This window comes from Falco cherrug, chromosome 3 (assembly GCF_023634085.1).
Source record: "Falco cherrug isolate bFalChe1 chromosome 3, bFalChe1.pri, whole genome shotgun sequence".
Classification (NCBI taxonomy): Eukaryota; Metazoa; Chordata; class Aves; order Falconiformes; family Falconidae; genus Falco; species Falco cherrug.
Genome location: NC_073699.1, coordinates 88,525,351 through 88,545,409, shown reverse-complemented (window position 1 = coordinate 88,545,409; position 20,059 = coordinate 88,525,351). Strand labels below are relative to the sequence as shown.

At 36.9% G+C, this 20,059-nt stretch overlaps 1 protein-coding gene across 9 annotated transcripts in view; it reads right to left on the bottom strand.

The window, feature by feature from the left end:
• Window positions 1-20,059, bottom strand: part of PTK2 (protein tyrosine kinase 2) — a 223,860-nt gene that overhangs the window by 53,514 nt on the left and 150,287 nt on the right. For 4 of the 9 annotated variants that reach the window (XM_055703764.1, XM_055703765.1, XM_027809156.2 and 1 more), the window contains 5 exons: window positions 17,674-17,704; window positions 15,164-15,216; window positions 6,264-6,347; window positions 5,037-5,054; window positions 1,080-1,136 (listed from right to left, as the gene is read on the bottom strand). In XM_055703764.1, coding sequence (XP_055559739.1) covers window positions 1,080-1,136; window positions 5,037-5,054; window positions 6,264-6,347; window positions 15,164-15,216; window positions 17,674-17,704 — 243 coding nt within the window. The remainder of the gene's footprint in view (window positions 1-1,079; window positions 1,137-5,036; window positions 5,055-6,263; window positions 6,348-15,163; window positions 15,217-17,673; window positions 17,705-20,059) is intronic. The other 5 variants (XM_055703763.1, XM_014282271.3, XM_055703766.1 and 2 more) reach the window with 2 other exon arrangements.

Genomic DNA, 20,059 nt, shown 5'->3' with positions numbered 1-20,059 from the left:
AAAGATTCACACAAAGTTAATATGTTAACAAAAAATAAAGGATATAATTTATCACAGTACTTTTTTATCTTGCAATTATTTTAGTAGAATCATGTAGTGACTTACTGCAAGACATTCAAAACACATTGTTTATTTCTGGAAAACATATATTCTTGCTTTTCAAATATTTATGTTCAAATATATATGTTTTTCAAAACATATATTCTTGCTTTTCAAATATTTTCCACAGTAGTGGAAACACTGAAGTGATCATGAAACCTTCCTGCCACATGGTAAACTTGAGAAATCCTTACATACATTCATGGTTCTTCAGCAGAACATGGTACCAGTTCAGCACCATCCTCCTCCTCTTATACCAACCAAACTCAACATTTTGGCAGGTCTATGCATCAACGGATTGTCTACTTCTAGAGAAATCCGTAGTTGCCAAAATGCAACTGTAATTTCACAGACACAACTTTTAAAATCAGAATACTACATTTTCATGTTAAATTAGTTAACCTGGACTGTTTAAGATTCAGAATATATATTAAAAATGCCATAAGACAAAATCCTTGTGGTGGCTAAAGCATCTTTTTTTATGACTTCAAAGATGAAGACTCAGAAAAACTTTGAATTTTTATTTTTGTTTCAGAAGTCTTTCATCTTTAACAAAATTGCATGTGGTACAGTTGACTTTCCTCTATCACAGAATTCGACAGCAGCAAGTTTGTCATAGAGCAAAGGTGAGACACCATTAAGACAGCAATACACAGAAGCTTTTCAAATTGTTTGCTCTATCAGAGAAATCTTATGCATTCTTTCTTTAAGCACTGTGTTCAGTATCACAAAAAAAAATAATCTACATTTTGAGCTGTAAAAGGAATTTCACTGTGAAGTCACTGACAGCAGCAAAACAGAAATTGGTTTTATTTCCTTCAAAACCTTAACTTGAAAAACACTGAATCTATGAGTTTTCAAAACACAACATATATTTTCTTTGCACACATATTACTTAAGGCTGAAATAAAAGATTTAGTCCCTGCTAAACCAAAGAAGTTTTCAGATAGAAAAGTTCCCAAGTTAACTACCATACTTACTTGATGGCATTGTGTAAGTATCTTCTTCATCTATAATCTCTGCATAGTCATCTGTCTCTGTAAAGGGAGGAATTTAAGAGTTTCGGGAAAAGCAGATGAAAATAATTCTCCAGAACAATATCTCAAATTTATCAAGGCTGATATGTGACAACCCCCAACTTCAACATTACTGGGACGTATTTACAACAGCATGAATAAAACTTGCTCATGCATAATTTATGGTATGATAATGACCTCCGTGCCAATTATACTACATCACATAGATGCATTCAACAAGGAAAAAAAGGAAGACTCATTTGTATTCAAAAAAGTTCAAGTTCCATAATTGAAACCCATCTAAACTGTTGACTTAAAACGAAAAATCTTTTTAACAGCAAATTCCATTGCAGTAAGGAGAAAACATTATTAACAGATTAAACTGCTTCACCTTCAATAAAGTGTGAATAATAGTTTCCTAGTTTTTTGTCAAACAGGCAGAACAGACAGTAAAGACGTTCCAGGGCAGCATCTACCTCTACTATCAGTGTGGCAAGGCGAGCTATTTTCCATAGTCTTCTACAGCATAAAGGTCTTTTAAACCACACTCTTGCCTTACATCCATTTTTCCTGCATTAGCTTCAATTTTCCTTGTTTAGTGGATATTCACCACCAGCTTTGCTGTCAAGAATCAACATCTCATAGACAGCGTTTGAAAACAAGCAGTTCGAGAAAAAAAATCCGAAAAATGACAGTGTATGTCTTCCTCTGTTTAAAACTTAGGACTTCTACATCTTATCTGTTCTCAAAATGATTTAAATAGTGTCAAGTCATATCAGAAGGTCCTTCTCTTGCTCTAAAGAACTTCTAGTGTGTGTAGGCAATTTCCTAATGGTCAGATAAATCCCTCCAGGGGTTACAAAACCAGTCTACAACAGTGAGACAATTTTTCACCTCAAGGCTGTTAAATTCTACTCACCAATTTTGAATGCATAGAGAAGTTCTCAAAATTGAACAATTTCAACTCCAGTATGCAGTTTTCATGGTTCGTTTCAGGTGATCACACATTGGGCCTCTGAAAGGCATTTTTTACTCCCCTTTTTCCCCATCTGCCCTGGAGCATACGTATATCCCTACGCCTCCCTGGCACCATTTCTAGAGGTATGGTTTCTGAATAGTGAATGGGACAAAGCCACAGTGAGAGTGGAAAGAAGGATGGGATGAGGATCCCTTCTGGCAGCAGCCTTCAGTTCAACCAACTAAAGCCAACTCTGAAACCAGAGCAAGGCTCATAAATACACACATACATAGTGTAACAAGAGGCTTGCTTTTCAGACAGACTGATTATTCAACGATTAGGCAACTACAGGTTGCCTATAACCTTTGAAGTTCAACACACTTCAATGAGTAAACGTAGTTTTACGATCCTAACTTTGTATTATTTAAATAAGTTAAAGCTATTTTTCTTTCAAACTCCTGTAGGAATATATTGTGTCTTGTAAAAACAGAATCAGGAAATTCTATACCATTTAAATTTTTGCTAGGCAATTTCTATTTAGGACACAGCAAAACAGAGTCACTCAATGAAAATTCAATGAATTACGAAGACAGTGCAAAATTCTAAACAGGCAGCGTACTCCAGAGGACTAATCTCTTTCTTGGTATGTTTTTTCCTCCCTACATTGTAAACTAACGTTTTTTGTAGAAAATAAGCCCTGGTTTGATCTAAGAAGTAAGCATCCATTTAAAGGAAATCATTAGTGTGATACCAACGTAATGGGGATAAATCACTTTGCTTCCTTGTAATATTGTGGTAACATGTTTTTTAACTTTTAAGTGCACTATGTATCAATTACTGTTACAAGCTAGTACTTGAGGATACCAGAATTCTTAATCTATGTAAAAAAAACCGGACTGAATGAGACATTATTATAAACATATGTGAGAAGAATTTTAGAAGTTAGGAAACTACAACTGGTCTTTAAAAAACCAAAACACCTGTCACACTAGATTATTGAACAGTGCTTATGAAATGTGATAAACGGCTGGGCTTGTTCATCTCTCTATTTTAAATTAATGAAGTTAATTCATAATAAAAGCAGTATCAGAACACTGCAGAGCACTTTACATGGTTTTGATACATCGCCCTAAACGGTCCTGAAACCAAAAGGGTCTTCAGTAGCCAATTCAAATACATTACATGTATGCACTTAGCTAAAGAAGTACTTCTTGTTACACATTTAACACTCTGGACAGGAATATATAATAAGAATTCAGAAAATAACTCCTATACATGCCTGGTATTGTTTCTGGGAATTAGAGGAAAATTCAATGAAGGCATTAACACTGACTTGCTCCAAGCATTCTGCAACAAAGGTAACTGACCTCTCTCACGAGCAGTCCTTACATCATGACTATAGAGTCACATACTGTGAGACTATTACCAAGTCTGCTAAGAGCAACTATGTATGCTAAGAGAGAGTTCAGAACCTATGTGGAGTCTAAAGCAAAACTCAGCTAGACAAGGCTCTCCAGGCTGCTTTACAAGGAATAATATGTCTCAAGAGCTAAACACTCACAACAAAGCAGCAATTCCAGGAGACGGTCTATCTCTGAGGCCCTTGACAAGTCTGGAAAAACTAAGATTTAAAAATGGGGCTCATTACTGCTGCTCTCTCACACATTTTAAAACCAGCAATGAACCTCTTCACCTGTTGGGTCAACCCCAGATTCTTCTAGATGGAAAAACAAATAGGTCACTTTTCCAAAAGAAAACTGTTGGTGGTACAGGTGACTGAGCCAATCTGAGCTTTACTAAATCTGAATGCATTTATTAAACAGTAGGAAAACACATCCAAGAATATTACATCCGTAATAGCTAATCCATGATGTTAATCACCTGTTCAAAATTTCCCTTTTCATGATTTTTTTTCCCATTTATCAGCACCCACAATTTATAAAAGAAGGCAAGCATTAATAAAAAGATGTAGAGGGTTTGTATCTGAAATACAACTTCTGAATTTAGGACAGTACAAATGTCCTTTGAGTTTTTCATGTTTAAGAAAAGAGAGAAAATTGGGGTACTATTATCTTTGATTTATATTTGAAGGAGAGAAATGAGATGAAAAGCTAGACACCCCCTTTACATTTTACTGAACGGAAGGCCACAAGACATTATACTGCTTTTTATGCTGTTTCAGTACCTCCTACTTGTAAGAATAAAAGCCATGAACTGCTACTACTCATAGTGTATTTTTTTTCAACATCAGATGGAATCCTTTAGAGAAATTGCTAAAAATCTCTTTAAAAAAAAAATAAAACCAAACCCCAACTTGTTTTCGCAGGATAGCAAGACAGTATTTTCGAGGAAAAAAATCCACTTACGAAGTCTGGAGAAGTTAAATATTTCAAAGTAGATTTAAAAATTTTGAAGAAAAACATTAAAATCTGTATCTAAAATTAGTAGTTTGAGTAGCTAAAGCCTGGTTATTTCATGTATTTAATCTACATTGTCTTGTACGGCTTCTTTTTATGCAAGGAGCAGTAGTGGACTACAAAGCACTTTGATGCTACCATGCCTATAAAGCATTACTTAGTAGAGTCATTTCTCACAGGTTACATCCATCAATCCCACTCACTGACCAAAAAAATTCTGTGATATCACCATTTCAATCAAACTGAATGGACACTCTTGCAAACCTAATAAACCTTTGCATCATGCCCGAAGTCTCATTGCAAACACATGCAATACCCCATCCCTGTATGTCTGAAATAGTTTTTAATTTTTCAATTCCAGTTCAGCATAAGTGTTAGTTGCACAGCCTGTAAAGTGTAGTATTTATTGGCTAATGTCCAAAGCACACTGCTTTTTAATACTAAAAGCTGTATAAAATTTATTACTGAAATGTGCATTAAGTGGTGTATGGATATAAGAGTTGCATATTGCACGTTAGTTAACACACAGACTAGAAAACATATTACCGTCCCCACTAATTTCATCTGCAGATCCAGGTGGCATGCAAGGAGAGAGAAAAACAGAGGGGGAGAGAGAAGGGACAGAGAAGGGGGAGGGGAAAATATACTATTAAATTCATGAGTAATCCAAAAGTATTCAGACTGTAGTTATCTTATATACCTGACTCAAGAGAAACCAGAAAAAAAGCAGAATTTAAGACTTCTCACCTAAAACCCAAGGGACAAAGATACAATCTAAGAAGCTTGTATGATGAAACAGAGTTAATGACTTTCAAACACAAATGTAAACAAAAATTAAATTTGGGAGTGGAACTAGTTATTTTAATGCATTATTAAGAAACGCCATTTTCTGGTTTTATTCAATACTTAACTACAAAATAGATACCCTGCAGCCAGATGAGTCAGTTCAATTTCACTTTGCACATACGCTTATGACTTTGGATAACATAGAGTTGGTGTGACCCTTTCAAAGGAAATGCACTCCTGTGCTGTCATGAAGACATCAGTAAGAAATGGAACCATCTAAGTATTAATTATACAGAGCATATCCCAGTTATACAAAGCTGAAATTTAAACAAGTGGCAAACGGAGCAACTCTACTAGGAAGATGTTCAAATGAGCACCGTATTCTGCACGTACTGTAGCGGCCCTATTGCACACCAATACCCACAGCACAAGCCGATGCACTTTAGACACGATCTATAAATAAAAGGAAAATGTGCATTGATGTTATGAAAGTAATGCACTTATTACTCCAATTCTTCTTACCCCTAACAAAGCCAAACTGGTCCAGACCAAGTGCTGAACCAGTCAGTAAGCAGCCAAAAGCATCGCTGTATTCAATATTTAATTCAAAGTGATCTCAGCTGATGCTTATTGTTGCTATTCTATTTCATTCATAAGCATGCTGTATCAGGGGTCCAAGAATGAAGTCATAATATATTAACAAAAAACCCATGGTAGACAGGGGCTGAGTAGCTATACAAATGAAATCATTCATATGTTTTTATTAGTAAGATGCTTAAAAACAAGTCCCACATAAAAATGGGGACCAGCAAGCTTGTGACACTGTGAAAATCCAATTCAATAGGAGGAAAGGGCTAGCGGAAATGTAATGAAATTATTCTTGGAACTCTGTTTATCTGGGACTAAAGTAGTTTAAAAACAGTAACTGAGTTAGTATATTCAGCTTTTGGGTTAATAAGGCAGCCTATACAAAGAGCAGTGCAGTACCCTTAGGCGGCGACTCATGGGAACAGAAGACGAAAGGGAGAAAGCGTCTAGCTTTCTTTACTTTATGCTGACAGTGACTGACTCCTTTACAAAGAGGCAAGAAAAGGAAAGAGAAAAACAGAAACAAATTATTTGGAAATAAAAGAAAAGAGACTGGAGAGAACATCTACAATGAATGAACATAAAAGTAAAGGTTTACATTACAATTCTGTATATGCAAATGGATATACCAATGTTGTTGAAACTCTAAAGCATGTTTGGTATTTTCCTTCAAATTCCTTTCTCCAGCAAAGTTATTCTCAGTTCAATTTTTAAAAGTGAGACTAGAGTCTATTAAAAAGTCAGCTTTCACCAACTATATATACCATCCTTTGGCAACGCAGAGAGCACTGTCTATCCCAGAAGCATAACCTGCTTTTGCAACCTCCCCATCTAAGTTCTACTAGACCGTGCTATACCTAAATTCTGATTTAAGTGGCAGTCATCAGACTTACAACATGGATGTATTGACTTTCTGGACCCTTCAAAAAACTTAACACAAAACAAGTATTTCACATAGCAGGGTTACATAGAACAAGGAAAAAGACAGTTTCTCTGTCCACTGAAATACAAAACTGACATATTTTATGATCTGAAATCTGCCACTGGAGTTTTATAGCCAGTGCAGAGCTGGTCTTGCCAATTGATCTTCTAGCTTTCCAAGGATCTCCGGACAAATGCCCCATGGTGCTATCCTCAGTGTCCCCTTCCCTAGTCACCCTACCGCATTTAACCAGCAAAGCACTTACTGAAGAAAAAGATTTCTGAGTAGGAGAAAATACAAAGAAGCCAAAACTGATTTCACAAGGTGAGAAAGAAGGACAACAAGACAACACTAAGAACCTGAAGATAGCTGCTCCTTTTATTTCTCTTGTTACCTGTTCGCTCCTCTCTCTGCTGGCCTCTTTTCTCTCTCTCCTCTATCTCAGGAAATTTGAGAGGTGGTTTAAAAAGTCCGTTAACTAAAAACCCACATCTTGTGGCTGACAGTCCTTCACAGTCAAAACTCAAAAGGTGAGGTCCAGCCACCGTGAGTTACACAGGCTGGAGGTACAGGTGTTAGAGGAGAAGCCCAGTACCACAGAAGCAACATACTGGAACAGCATACTAGTCAGCGGTGGCAAGAGTACAGGAAGGGCAGAAAAGGAGAAACACCCTTTAGTAAAAATAATTTCATGTTTTTCATAGATTCTGGAAACCTAAGGAGCTATACTTACACAAAAGCACCATCTTATACACAGTTGTGCAGTTTTTAGCGGCCAGATTTTGAGGGATAATGTGCAGAATTTTTTAAGAGGTGTACTAAGTATGTTTAATCACCATCCAATCTGGAGGCTGCATGTTGAATTTCACGCACACAAATCTAATGGGTAACAGACTATCATATACAACCCATTCTTTGCTAAGATGGCAATTTTAATCCAAAGTTAAAACAACTGGGTGAGTTTTATCATTATATCCTAAACAACAAAAACCACCATTCTAAAAACTGCTGGGGTAATTAAACAAACAGATGTCATCTCTCAATTGTGAAAATGTACGTGTCATTGGAAGTAACAGAACATTAATCAGATTCAATGCTAAGAACTAAAAGAGGTGCAAGGACTGGGCAAAATTATTGAATGAGTGCATTAGTATTTCTGTGTATACCACATTACTGCAATCCTAGGGACTTATCTTCCCAACATCACATAGCACAGTTTTCAGCATTATCATCCTAACACAAACCTGAGGTAACATTCATGAAAAGCTTCAGACATAGTATGAAAGAAAAGAAACAAATACTACAGCTATTTTAAGACACTACTGAAAAGGTACTGAAATGAGACTAAAGGAATCCAATACTCCCTACTGAAACAGAAGGAGAGGTAGAGTCACTGGAAGCAATGCAAGCTATCTAAAAGAAGAGAGATTTCACCTTCTGACCTGTCTGCTCAGGCTACAAAGCTAATTTAAGCCTGAAATGCTGAAACGCTGTTCACTCTTGCATTGATACTTGTGTAGCAAAAGCTGACTGAAACCTGACTAACCTATTTCATTGAAGAGCACATTGAAATGACAAAGGTGTTGTTAATTCATCATGTACACGTCCTGATGTGTCTTCTGCATTTCAAACTTTGCCTTTATGATTTACCATCTAAAGTTTGTTCAACTATTCTCCCAGACAAAATGGAAGACTGCTTTGTCTTAAACCTACCATATCTTCAAGTCTAGCTACAAAATAAGGTTTATTTAGGTAAACAGCTAACATAAGTTTAAAAAAAAAAAAAAAAGGCTGAAACTGATAATGTCCCACTCTTCTAGATATACATTCCTGAACCAGTTTGAAAAAAAAAACCCTGGGGAAAAAAATCTGTAGAAGGAATAAATCTATTTGTTTTCAGGGTTTTGAAATAAAATGAGCACGATGCAGCTGTCACATCAAGTATGTTAATACATAAACAAACCCCCAAGCCTAATACTGCATGGAACATTTCTTCAGTCATACTACAGTGTTACTACTACCAAGGCGAAAGTGCTGCTCAAATCAAATGAATGGATCACAAAGGAGTGTAGGAGGTTAAGAGCTCTTCAACCAACAACACAGACTGATGAAATCAACGCATAACATAAGCACTGATATGGAGAAAAGCTGTTTAGACTGTCACCACAGTTCATTCTAGTATTTTAATGTACAAAAGGAAGCATTTTAGTCAGTCTAAAATACAAAAAGATAATGCTTTATTTTTAACTATATTATCTTATTAATCAGTGGAATAGCTGGGTAAGTTAAGAAGCAAGTACTTCCATGAACTTGGAGCCTAATGACTTGCTCAAGGTTTGTAAAATTAATCTGCAGTAAACCTTACACTTGAATGTCTCCCAGTCCTGTGACCATGTGGCAGAGCTACAGCTGTGCAAAGCCTTTATATTCATAAAATCACAGAATGGTTTGGGTTGGAAGGGACCTTAAAAATAATCTATAGTTCCAACCCCCTGCCACAGGCGGGGACACCTTCCACTAGACCAGGTTGCTCAAAGCCCCATCCAGCCTGGCCTTGAAGATCTCCAGGGATGGGGCATCCACAGCTTCTCTGGGCAGCCTGCTCCAGTGTCTCACCACCCTCACAGTAAAGAATTTATTCCTAATGTCTATTTTAAAACTATCCTCTCAGCTAATTACTTAATAATGTGAACATATAACTATGTAATTTATGCTAAGACTGTCAAGTTGGGTTCTTTTTCCCCACAAGAAACAAGCTTTAGAGCATGACATAACTGACCCAGCAGACGCAGCCATAAGCACTCAGAATACAATTTTTCACCTTAAAAAAAATCACTTGAACTTTTCAGTATTGTGTCTTTGGAGCGACTTGAGAAAATGGCCACAAAAAAACCCCACAACTTTACAAACTCAAGAAAAGAACACCTTTTACCCCTACCAACTAATTCAAATGGAACTAGGAAATACAAGTCCTACACAAGAAACTCTTTCAGAGTTAGGCACAGGGCAGACCTTCATTCTGAGCACAAGAAATCATGAAACAGAGCGTGCACTGTGCTCTGCAAGCAGAAATGATTCACTAAAATTGTATTTGTCTTTCCATGCCTGCTCACAGCTTTGCTTGTGATTAGCTTGTGTACGTTCAGGTCTTCCCATATGTTGATATATCCTTCTTTAAGAAACTTTAAAGTGTTATAATACTGAAATCAGGTGAATAGATTTATTATTTTTTTCTCTTGTTTGTTGTGCTTTGGTATTTGGCTCCTGCTGTATTTCAGTTTGTTCTAGGTAACCTACTGGAAGCCTCTCACAGACAAGTTATACCATATCATTTTTTTCTGCATGCTAAAATCTCAAATAATGCTTATCTCTTTCAAAAGGAGAAATTTTTAAATTCAAATTGAACTTTCAGATAATTGGTACGACTAAATTGGCAACTACTTCAAACAGGATCTGCTCCGAAGTTTCACCGGAGAGAAGAACTCTCATGCCACATCACTGCCATGGATCAGGAGTTAACCACAGTATGTGAATTTAGGTGTCAGGATATTATACTATAAATCTGTGACTCTAAGGCAGAACCTGGAAACTTGCTGAGAAGCCCCCTTTTAAGGATGCTAAAATCCTTCAGTTCCTATAAGGAAGCTTGCTCCAAGAGATGGGATTTTTCCTTTGCAGGGCATGATACCAGCTATATGTAAACCACAGGATGTAGTAGTAATTTCTTACAGAGTCCCTCTAAGCAAACCGGTTTCTTTTTTTCCTCTACAGAGAGGCAATGGCACACCAGCATTAATTAGAAACTTATGCCCTCATATTACCATACACTTAGCAGTTACACTCCATTTGACTTTAAAAAGCTACCTGTGTTAGTCACAGCAGCTGCACCAGCTAAGGAACAAGACAACAAACAAATTTCTCTTTAAGATACCTATTTCCCTATTAAAGGTATGTGCCCTGGGGTTTGTTACTTAGATGACTTGAACAGCCTGCTTTAACATCTGAAACAGTGATCACATTTTTAAACAACTTCCAATTTCCTTCACCAAATAAGCACTGACTAAAGCTGCAAAACCAGCACCCATTTTGAACCAGGACCAACCCTGTGCCCGTTCAGACACACCCCTTTTGCTGGCTCCTGCAGAATGGCTCATCGTCCTCACTGTCATCTTTCCTGTTACAGCTCCCTCCCCACAAAAATGTTATTATAGTCAGCAGTACCTGAATATCCAAATGCCAAGAGTGACTGCTGAGAATCACAGAGTCATTTAAGTTGGAAAAGACCCTTAAGATCATCGAATCCAACTGTAAACCTAACGCTGCCAGGAACCTAACACTGCCAAGACTTGTTCAATACTCTGCTTGTTCAATACTCACTGAAAGAAGTGGGCCTGAAATGTCATACTCTGTAGCACTGCATGTCAAGTAACACTTGAGCTACAATTAAAAAAATTTACATCCACAGTGTTCTCTGGTGCAAAGAAGACACAGCGATTAGCCAAGAGATGCAAAAGCATATTTATTCTTCCTAGTCATAGTTATGTAAGTGACGATGGGGCAGAAGAAACCAAAGAACTCTGTGTCAGAATTTATGGAAAAAGGGAGCAAGCAAACTATGGCTTTACTGACTTAATTTTATGAAGAACTTTTTATAATATATAATTGACTAGGTCAATTATTTTTGGAAATACATGTATCAGGAAATATATGCATCACCTTACTAATGTCTGCCATTTCAAAACAAACTGCTGGCCAAAATAAGTTCCTGTAGACTAGAGTAGAACATTTTAATAAGGTGACTCCAAGCAAAACAGCAGGAAATCTAGGCAATAAAATAACAGTAAACTGGTAAGCTGCTCCTTATAAATGTGATATACTATTTGCACAGAACAAATAGTTCAGCCTTACTGCTTCCTGAGTGCACACTCTTGGCTAAATACAAAGAATTCTTTTTTAATGTAAAGACAGAAGTAGAGTGAGAAGGAGATAAAAGTTGGAACTATCTACCAGTTAAAACACTCATTGCCTCTGCTGATTCACAGTAACTTAAACCAAAAACATCAGATGTATACCAAAGAAATCTAAAATCCAACTCATTTAATTGGGCTTCTTACATTTATTTATAATCCTATACACACACAAATGTAAAATTTGAAGGATAAAATTATTACTATGCTTTAAAAACCAAGGGAAATCTTGCAGGCATCTTAATTGCACACAGTGAAAGACAGTGCCCACTGCAAGGAACATATCATTTGAAGAAGCAAGGCAGACAAATAATACCCGAAGAAATAGAAACAGAAGCATGCAGTAAGAGGTGTGTGGTGAAACCTGATTCAGTGACACACAGCCGTAAGAGAACACTTCTTGGCTCCCAGGTCCAGCAATCTGCTGCTTTGGATTCCTGAAACCAACTTCACCCTTCACTAGTTTGAAAAGGCCTTTATTTAGGGCAAAAAAGAAAAAGTATTTAAAAATCTTCTATCTTTGTATGCTTTGGAATATTGAAACACTTGGAAAGAACAAGTTTTCATTTCTCTAGACCAGAAATATTTCAAGGTATGTTAATAAATATTTCAAAAAGAAAGACAAGGTGTCTTTCATTAACAGGTTCGGTTTTAAACCTATAAAACTTCAGACAAACTGAACTTTTAGCCCACCAAATCGTGTTCCACGCTGGTTTTTGGCTATTGCTAGTTTTCCCAAATTGTGGTGGGGAACTCACTGTGAAACCTTCCTTTAGAACTAAGGATGTTAGTACCATAAATATGTCTGACCACTTACATTTTCCTGCCAAATGCCCGTCTCAGATTTTTACTATTTAGCTTTAGGATCAGGAAAGGTCTAAACAAATGGGAGCAATCTCACTGCAAACAAAGAGCAGACTTAATTTATGATTTAAACTATTGAAGGCATGAAGGATGTTACAGCTGTCAGTAAGTTATAAAAGCTCATCTTATTTGAAGCCCTTAGCTCTAAGTCATTTAAATGTCACCAGAGAAAAGCTCTTATTCTGAAAACCAAGATAGCATCACCCACAGCTGGCTTTGCACTGGATGCTGTCAGCTGTCAGACTTTGCTGACCTGTAACTCTCGGGTTAACTGAACATTATGTACATCTGTTGTCTTCGTTGCTCCGTACTGTTGGATCAGTTACATGTGACAACAGTAGTGACACTTCTTCACATTTACATGAAGTATTACTTCATTTATAACAAGTTGATTCCTCTGGGTACTCATAGAGATTCTTATGGAAAGCACCTCCTGAGGAAAAACTCTTATAATGCAATATCATCTTAACAATCTGTCTGTGGTTTATATCTAATATACTGACAACCATGCCACACTCAATGCATTTCAAATAATTTTGGGGCAAAACCCCCCAGCAACAAAACCAGTATGTCTGTGTTCTGTGTACCCTTGAGACTGAATAATAAATGAAATGGCTCAAATCATTCCAGTATTTTGTCAGTGTTTCCAGTGGTTTGGAACATGGTATAAAAAGCAAGGATCAAGCACAATGATTTAACTGTGGAAAGATATAAAACCTTACTATGATACAAGAAAAATCCTAATTGGTTACGATTTTGGTATTAGAAAGAGAAGGACATTTCTGGTTTAATTTTATTGTTTTGCTTATGGCATCAGACGCCAGCTTTGTGCCTTACAGCTTCCTTGACATTCACTTAAAACAACCAGCTCATCTCCAGCGCTGCTACTTCTGTTTCTTCTGTGGTGGAACAACAAAGCTCTCGTTTGCCCATCCTTCACCTTTACGTGATGCCCTCAATGCCAGAGTAATGTGGTCTTACAACTAACTTCCCTACATTAATATCAAAACACTCCTTCAAAAGAGTAGAGAAGCAGCAGGTTTGTGCTCCGAGACACAAGAGTACTTCAGATGTAACGCATCAAGCAAAAGATACCTCAATTTGCAAAGTCAAAGTGACAGCAATAAAGGATCATGAAGTAAACATTTATTACTGCTTTTAATAGCAGAAGTATATCAGCATTCTTAGAAAAATTGAAAGGGTGAAAATTTGAGGTGGCAGGGGAATACGACCTTTTTGTCCCAAAGATTAGCTGGTTTTATGTGAGTGGAGTGACTGAAAAGCACAGCACTAATCCCTTAAGAAATTTCAACTTTTTCTAACAGCCAAAATGAGCCACACAGGTAATCAAAAGAAAACATGCTGACCATGCTTCATGCTTATCTACCTTATCTACCATGCTTGCTTGATAGGTACTGAAGGAAGAAGAGCTGCTATTTGACTCTGAGCGGTAACAGTAACTGATGAAGCTCTATTACACCTCTGCAGCTTGATACACATTTTAATTCCAGATCCTCGCATCTATTCTCTTGCACAAGGTCTGTTTACTTGGGCTTCCTATATCAAGGCGTGAATCTCAAACATCTTTAAAAAAAAGGTTACGGATGGGGAAAGGAATCTGGAAAGTAGGAAATCAATCAAACATCTACGTATCTTTCCTTCTTCTATGAAATATGTTGGTTTTTTGAATATGTGCCACTAAGTGCTCACATACTTATTAAAGTGGGGTTGTAGCCTCCCTATAAGTCGGGGTGGACACTCCACTGGGTCACAGTACTGGTTCCTGAAGCTCATGGCCAAATACTAGAAATCTATAGGAACATATCATAATATTAATACACTTCTGCATTGAAAATCTCCTTAATAAATACTATGTGTAAGGATTTAGAAATGTATTTTCTACTAAGACACTGAATTAATCCCTTAAAAGTATTTGTTTTAAGATTCTGTAAAAGAAAAAAGTTTTCTCTCAAGTATAAAAGCTTAAAAAACCCCACAGTAACTAACAGAAATCTTAAAAGCCTGTAAGCTATAGAAACAACATGTATTACCTCACATGCTCATCCTTCAATTAACTTGTGATTTTCAAAAGCAAAATTAACTGCTTTGATCTAAACAGCACCTACAAAAAAATAACTATTAAGTTTTTTCTTTCTGAACAGCAATGATTAATACTTAATTGCCTATTTTCACTTTTCAAAGCTGCTCCTTCATAATTAACACACACTCAGGTAATTTCCTTTCTAGCCCACGATGTTCTACTTCATTACAAAGCTAAGTGAAAATATGGACAAGCAGCCTTGCTTTGAAGTATTCTGGCCCCGCGTTACTGCACAGATATGGCTGCGCTCACAAGCGACACTACGTAGGACAGCTGCAAAAAGTTTCTCTTTAGAAACTGAACTACAAAGGCAGCACAGCTACACACTCTTGGGAAAGTCAATAGCCATGTAGCAAGAAGTGAGCTAACTGCGAGTGAAAAATCTGCCTAAGCATCTGCTAGCTTTACAAATAAACTTGCTTTTTTTTTTTTTTATGAGCCTTACCTGACACAGAGACTGTGTGTGACCTTACTCCTTGCTTCTCATTGTTGGCCAGCCTGTAAAACAGAGGTTGGAATCGCTGAATGCTGTACATTCTTCAGAGTCACATACACTGGGAATTCATCCTAACAGGGCACCTACTGTAATTAGCAGGGCCAATCCATTTCCCACAGTGACAGATTTTGAGGGGGAGAAAAGTCAGAAGGGAATCTACCATTTCAAACCCATCTGAGGGAGTAAGAGTGGAGAGAATGCGTTACCATTTTAATTAGCATATTGATTCACCACAGCAGAGCACATTTAAAAGAAAAACCAAAACCTAAGTTTTACAAACTTTTAAGATTAAGCCATGCATGTTTGTCAATGTATGGAATTCTGATGGTGCTTCTACTTTCTGTGTTATCTATTGGAAATAAAATACGAATTGAGTTTTTGTGTGTCAGATGACTTATCCTGTGCAACAATTTCAAATTAATATACATGTCAAGTACATGAAGAAAAACAATTACATTTAAACGTAGTTAGGTATAAATGTTCACTAGAATCAGAAATTTCAATGAATTCTTCTAAATTTTTTTCACATACATATATCAACACAATTTCAATGGTAAGAGAGAACTGCACTTCATGCTTTCATAAATGTGGAATTTCATCTGGCAAGGGCAAATCTTTCCAGATGTAAGATGCTGTTGGCTAGTAATTTCATGTATTTGAAGAGAGTTCATTCCTCTGCTGCTAAGACTAAAAGTGTATGTGGTGCCCTTCTTTAAGCAGACTCAAGCATACAAATTCAGGTTTGGCAAACTGCCCCCAAAATAGGGAGAGGCTTTTCCTTCAAACTTTATTAGAAATCCCTACAAATAAAAAAAGGATACACTTTATGTAATTAGAAAGTTATTTTGCATTTCTCAGTTGTATCTATTTAAGTAAAAACAAATTTCCTCTTCCATATGAATGCACGCTAAGTTTACCAATTTTACTGCTTCCAGCCTTGCCTCTAATTTCCTTTTCCTCCCTGCATTTTAACTCCTCTCCTTCTGCACCATGAGAAAGCTACCTGGCTACCAAGGGCTGCAGCAGGACCCTGCATAGGAAGAGCAAGCAGCAGTATCCAAGTGGCTGGTTTCTTGCAGTTTCAGGAACAAATTGTGTTCCATACTCCACCCCATAGTTAAAAAAGTAGTAAGACCAACTCTGGACTCTTTCCAGGAATCAAGGGAAAAAACAGAATGAGGTGCCTGGGTCAAAGTAGGCACAGTCCCTGTGTCCCAGAAGAAAAAGGAATAGATAAGGCGCTATAAACTGCTGATATTCATTTGGACTTTCAACAGTTATCTCCCACTACTGGGATACTGGTGATACTGCCTGATAAGGTTCAAAGAGAACAATCTGATGATAAGTGACTTTAAAATGGCTCTGAATGTGGCTATTGAGGAAGCAGTCAGATTACAAACAAGCAAAATAAAAAAAGTGGCTTGGTAAACTGAAGTTCAGGAGGCTGCAATAATGAACTGTCTGTGGAAAGGGGAGAGAACCATCACAAACTGCCCGACAGGATGGCGATGTAGCTACTGACACCAGGAGTGTAGAGAATCAGCAGGCAGAATTAACAGGCTTGCCTACCACTGCATTATGGACTCCCAACCAACTCCCAAACAACGTAAGATGTATTCTTAGTTCAAACATAGTTAATGAGAAATCTTTTATTATTTACCTTAAAGCTTGGAAAGAAGAAAAATGCAGATATATCTTAGAATACTTTATAAGAATTATTAGATGCAGACAGAAAGTCTCAGCATACCTTTGATACAGTATCACCATAAAACCAGCCATAAAACCAGCCAGAGGGGAAAAAAAAAGCAAATCTGTTTGCCCAATATAGATTAGCAATTTTACAAATCCACAATTACTATCAAAGAAGAATATTTTTACATTACTATATTAAAAAAAAAAAAAAGATTTAAAATTATTTGCCATGTAAATGGTATTCTTTATTACACTGAACCTAGAGATCCCAACTTAGACTGGCCCCATTATGGAAATTTTATTAACAAAAGGTGACACAACAGATTCATGATATAAGGGGGAAAAAAAAGTATTTTCTGTATTTCACATAGCAGAAAAAGGGACAAATAAGAAAAACAAGAGCACAGACTGAAACCACAATTCAAAAACTGTTTAGCATCACGCATATACTTAAATTTATTCATGGACTCAAAACAAATAGCCTGAATCCCAGTCAAGTCTTTTCCAAAACATCCTTCTTTTGTTACTGTCAAATATGATGGATGCATTATGCACTTTTTTTCCTCAGGTTTTATTTCTGGTATCCTTATAGTTTAATACTGCTGTCAGTCATTTATGCCCCTTGGTCCCAAATCACCACCTGCTATTTGTCCTAGAATCCAAAAGCAAAAATAAAAATCAAGCACATATAAAAAGTCCTAAAGTGTCACTTAAGCAAAACTATTTTTCAAAGCATTTTTAAATATGTAAGAAAACATAAAACTTACTTTGGTATTGATGGTAAAGCTCTTTCACCTTCTGTGTAAACAAGAGGAAAACAGGATTAAAACTTTTTCAAGTCTCCAAATAACCTCTCTCAATGTGCAATATGTACATCCCTAAAACAATAATCATCACAATCTCTCAGGGAAACTTATGCTGATTCAAAAGACTGCTCTATACATATATTAAGAGCAGCATATCAACACAACTCCTTCTAACCAGTGATAAAGACCTTTTGGCAAACTCTTATCTGAGAAAACAATGTATATGGAATATAAAAGTTTTTTACTCTTAACAAATAACTCTAATAAATCACCTGCAGAAGGTATGACAGTATCTCATCTCTCTAGTAAGAAATGCTTTTATCTCCAAGATGTGCTAAGTGCTAACATATAAATAAAACAATTGCAGCCAACTTGACTTCCAAGTAAGACAACTAACATAAATCATTAACGCAGGTAACTTATCATATTGATTTCACATTTGGTTGAGAATACACAACAGTAACACGTAGTATCCAGAGATGAAATTAGCTTTTTGTGAACTATTTCCAATCCTTGACAGTCTTTTCTTTGATAATGGTATGGTGTATAAAAGCTTGGATGTACATATTCAAGGGGGTTTTGTCCCCTATTGGCTTTGATGAGACACCTGATATACCTGTGGGGAGGGATGATGGAAAAGTTACTAATCCTTTACTAAAACACCAACAATTTACAAAAGATTGAAGTATGCAGGGAAGGACAGGAGGTAGGCAATTAAAATGGGCTTCACTCTCTAAATCACTTAGTACTGACAAAGTGACCTGAGAGAAAACTGGATAGCCACACTTCTAGTATATGTCACCATTTTCTGTTTATAGAAAATCATGTAAATTCTAGTTTGTTTTTAGCACATGTTAAAATTTCTGAAACTTCCAGACATCATACAAGTAAACTACAGTCTCACCTTTGTGCACACCAAGATGTGCCCAATTCCCAGACGCCATGCTCAACATGGCAAACTACAGTATTTCCTTACAATTCTTTTGCTGTCTGAAGGTAGAACATCATTATTTGGCTCATCAACCTAACTCTGTTTTGATCTGTCTGACAGGGGCTGTTGAAAAAGATGATGCAGGAAAGGTGGCAAACAGGAAGTTGTGATTTGGAAGATGACCTAGAGCAGCTCGGCAAAGTCACTACCGAATGAGGAACAGCAAGATTATACAAGAAGCATGAGGTGGGAGATAAAGGTATTGTAATAGTTTAGGGTAAATGATACCTTTGGGGGACGGAAACAAAAGGCAGCGATCCTTAGAAGTAGGGTGGAGTGACAAGTATAAGGTCAAAGGCATGAAGGTGGCAGCCTGGCAATAGAAGACTGGAGGCTAGGTGCCCAAAAAGGAGACTGTAATGGGCACTAGAGGCTTCACACTGGATGGAACTGAGCAAAAGACATCAAGATTGGAGAAACAGGTAGAAGAGTCATGCCTGCTACTATGCAGACCTCCCTAGGGTTGTGAACAACACTCAAAAGGATCTTAAATTCCATTTGATACCTACATCAGCTGTCACCCATTATTTGTGAAAGCACCCTGTGTTGTAGTTTACACCAAGCTATGCTGCTACTGCTAGTCATTCCAACACTGCTCCTACATTTGGCAGCGGATTTAATGGTTTAGATGTTGCTGATGAATCACAGGTCTTACTGGTGAAACATACTTGCAGTCTGTTGTTTTTAAAGGTTTAGAATGTGATACAAACTTCCGTATTAAAAGAGCTTTATTAAACTGCACAGTTAACTTCATCATTCCATGTTTTTAAATCAAGATAATGGATGCACAATTAGTAAGCAGCTATTCAAAAGTCTTGCTCTTAAATATGTAGCTCCATTGCATATTAACTGCATACTACTAAAACTGTATTCTAGAGATGGAATTTTAATTTCCTCCAGGTTTTTTTGGGGGGGAGGAGCACATCAGTGTCGTATTTGGGGACTTCAGAAAGTCAGTGAACGATTTTGTAACACTTGGAGGGCCAGAATGCTTCATATGTTTAAAGTACTGACCTCAGCTGCAGAGATCAGGTTCTCTCTCCTGCAAATGTAGCCCCAACCTCTTAAGAAAGTGAGAAATACCAGACATGGCAACTGCTAGTGTATGCTTAAGTCAATTACTACCTATCAAAAAGGATCTGAGAGAGATAAAGATAGAATCTATCTTTCCAGTGCAGTATTAAATTTCCTTAACAATGAGAACCCTGTTCTGTTCCTGCAAGTCTGCATGACTGACTTACTGAACAGCTTCCTGTCAGTACAAAATACAAAGCAAGAATGATAGTAAAAGATCACTTTCACAATAAAATCCTGATTCCATCTTCACAGTAAACTCATTCTACACGTTTTGTGAGG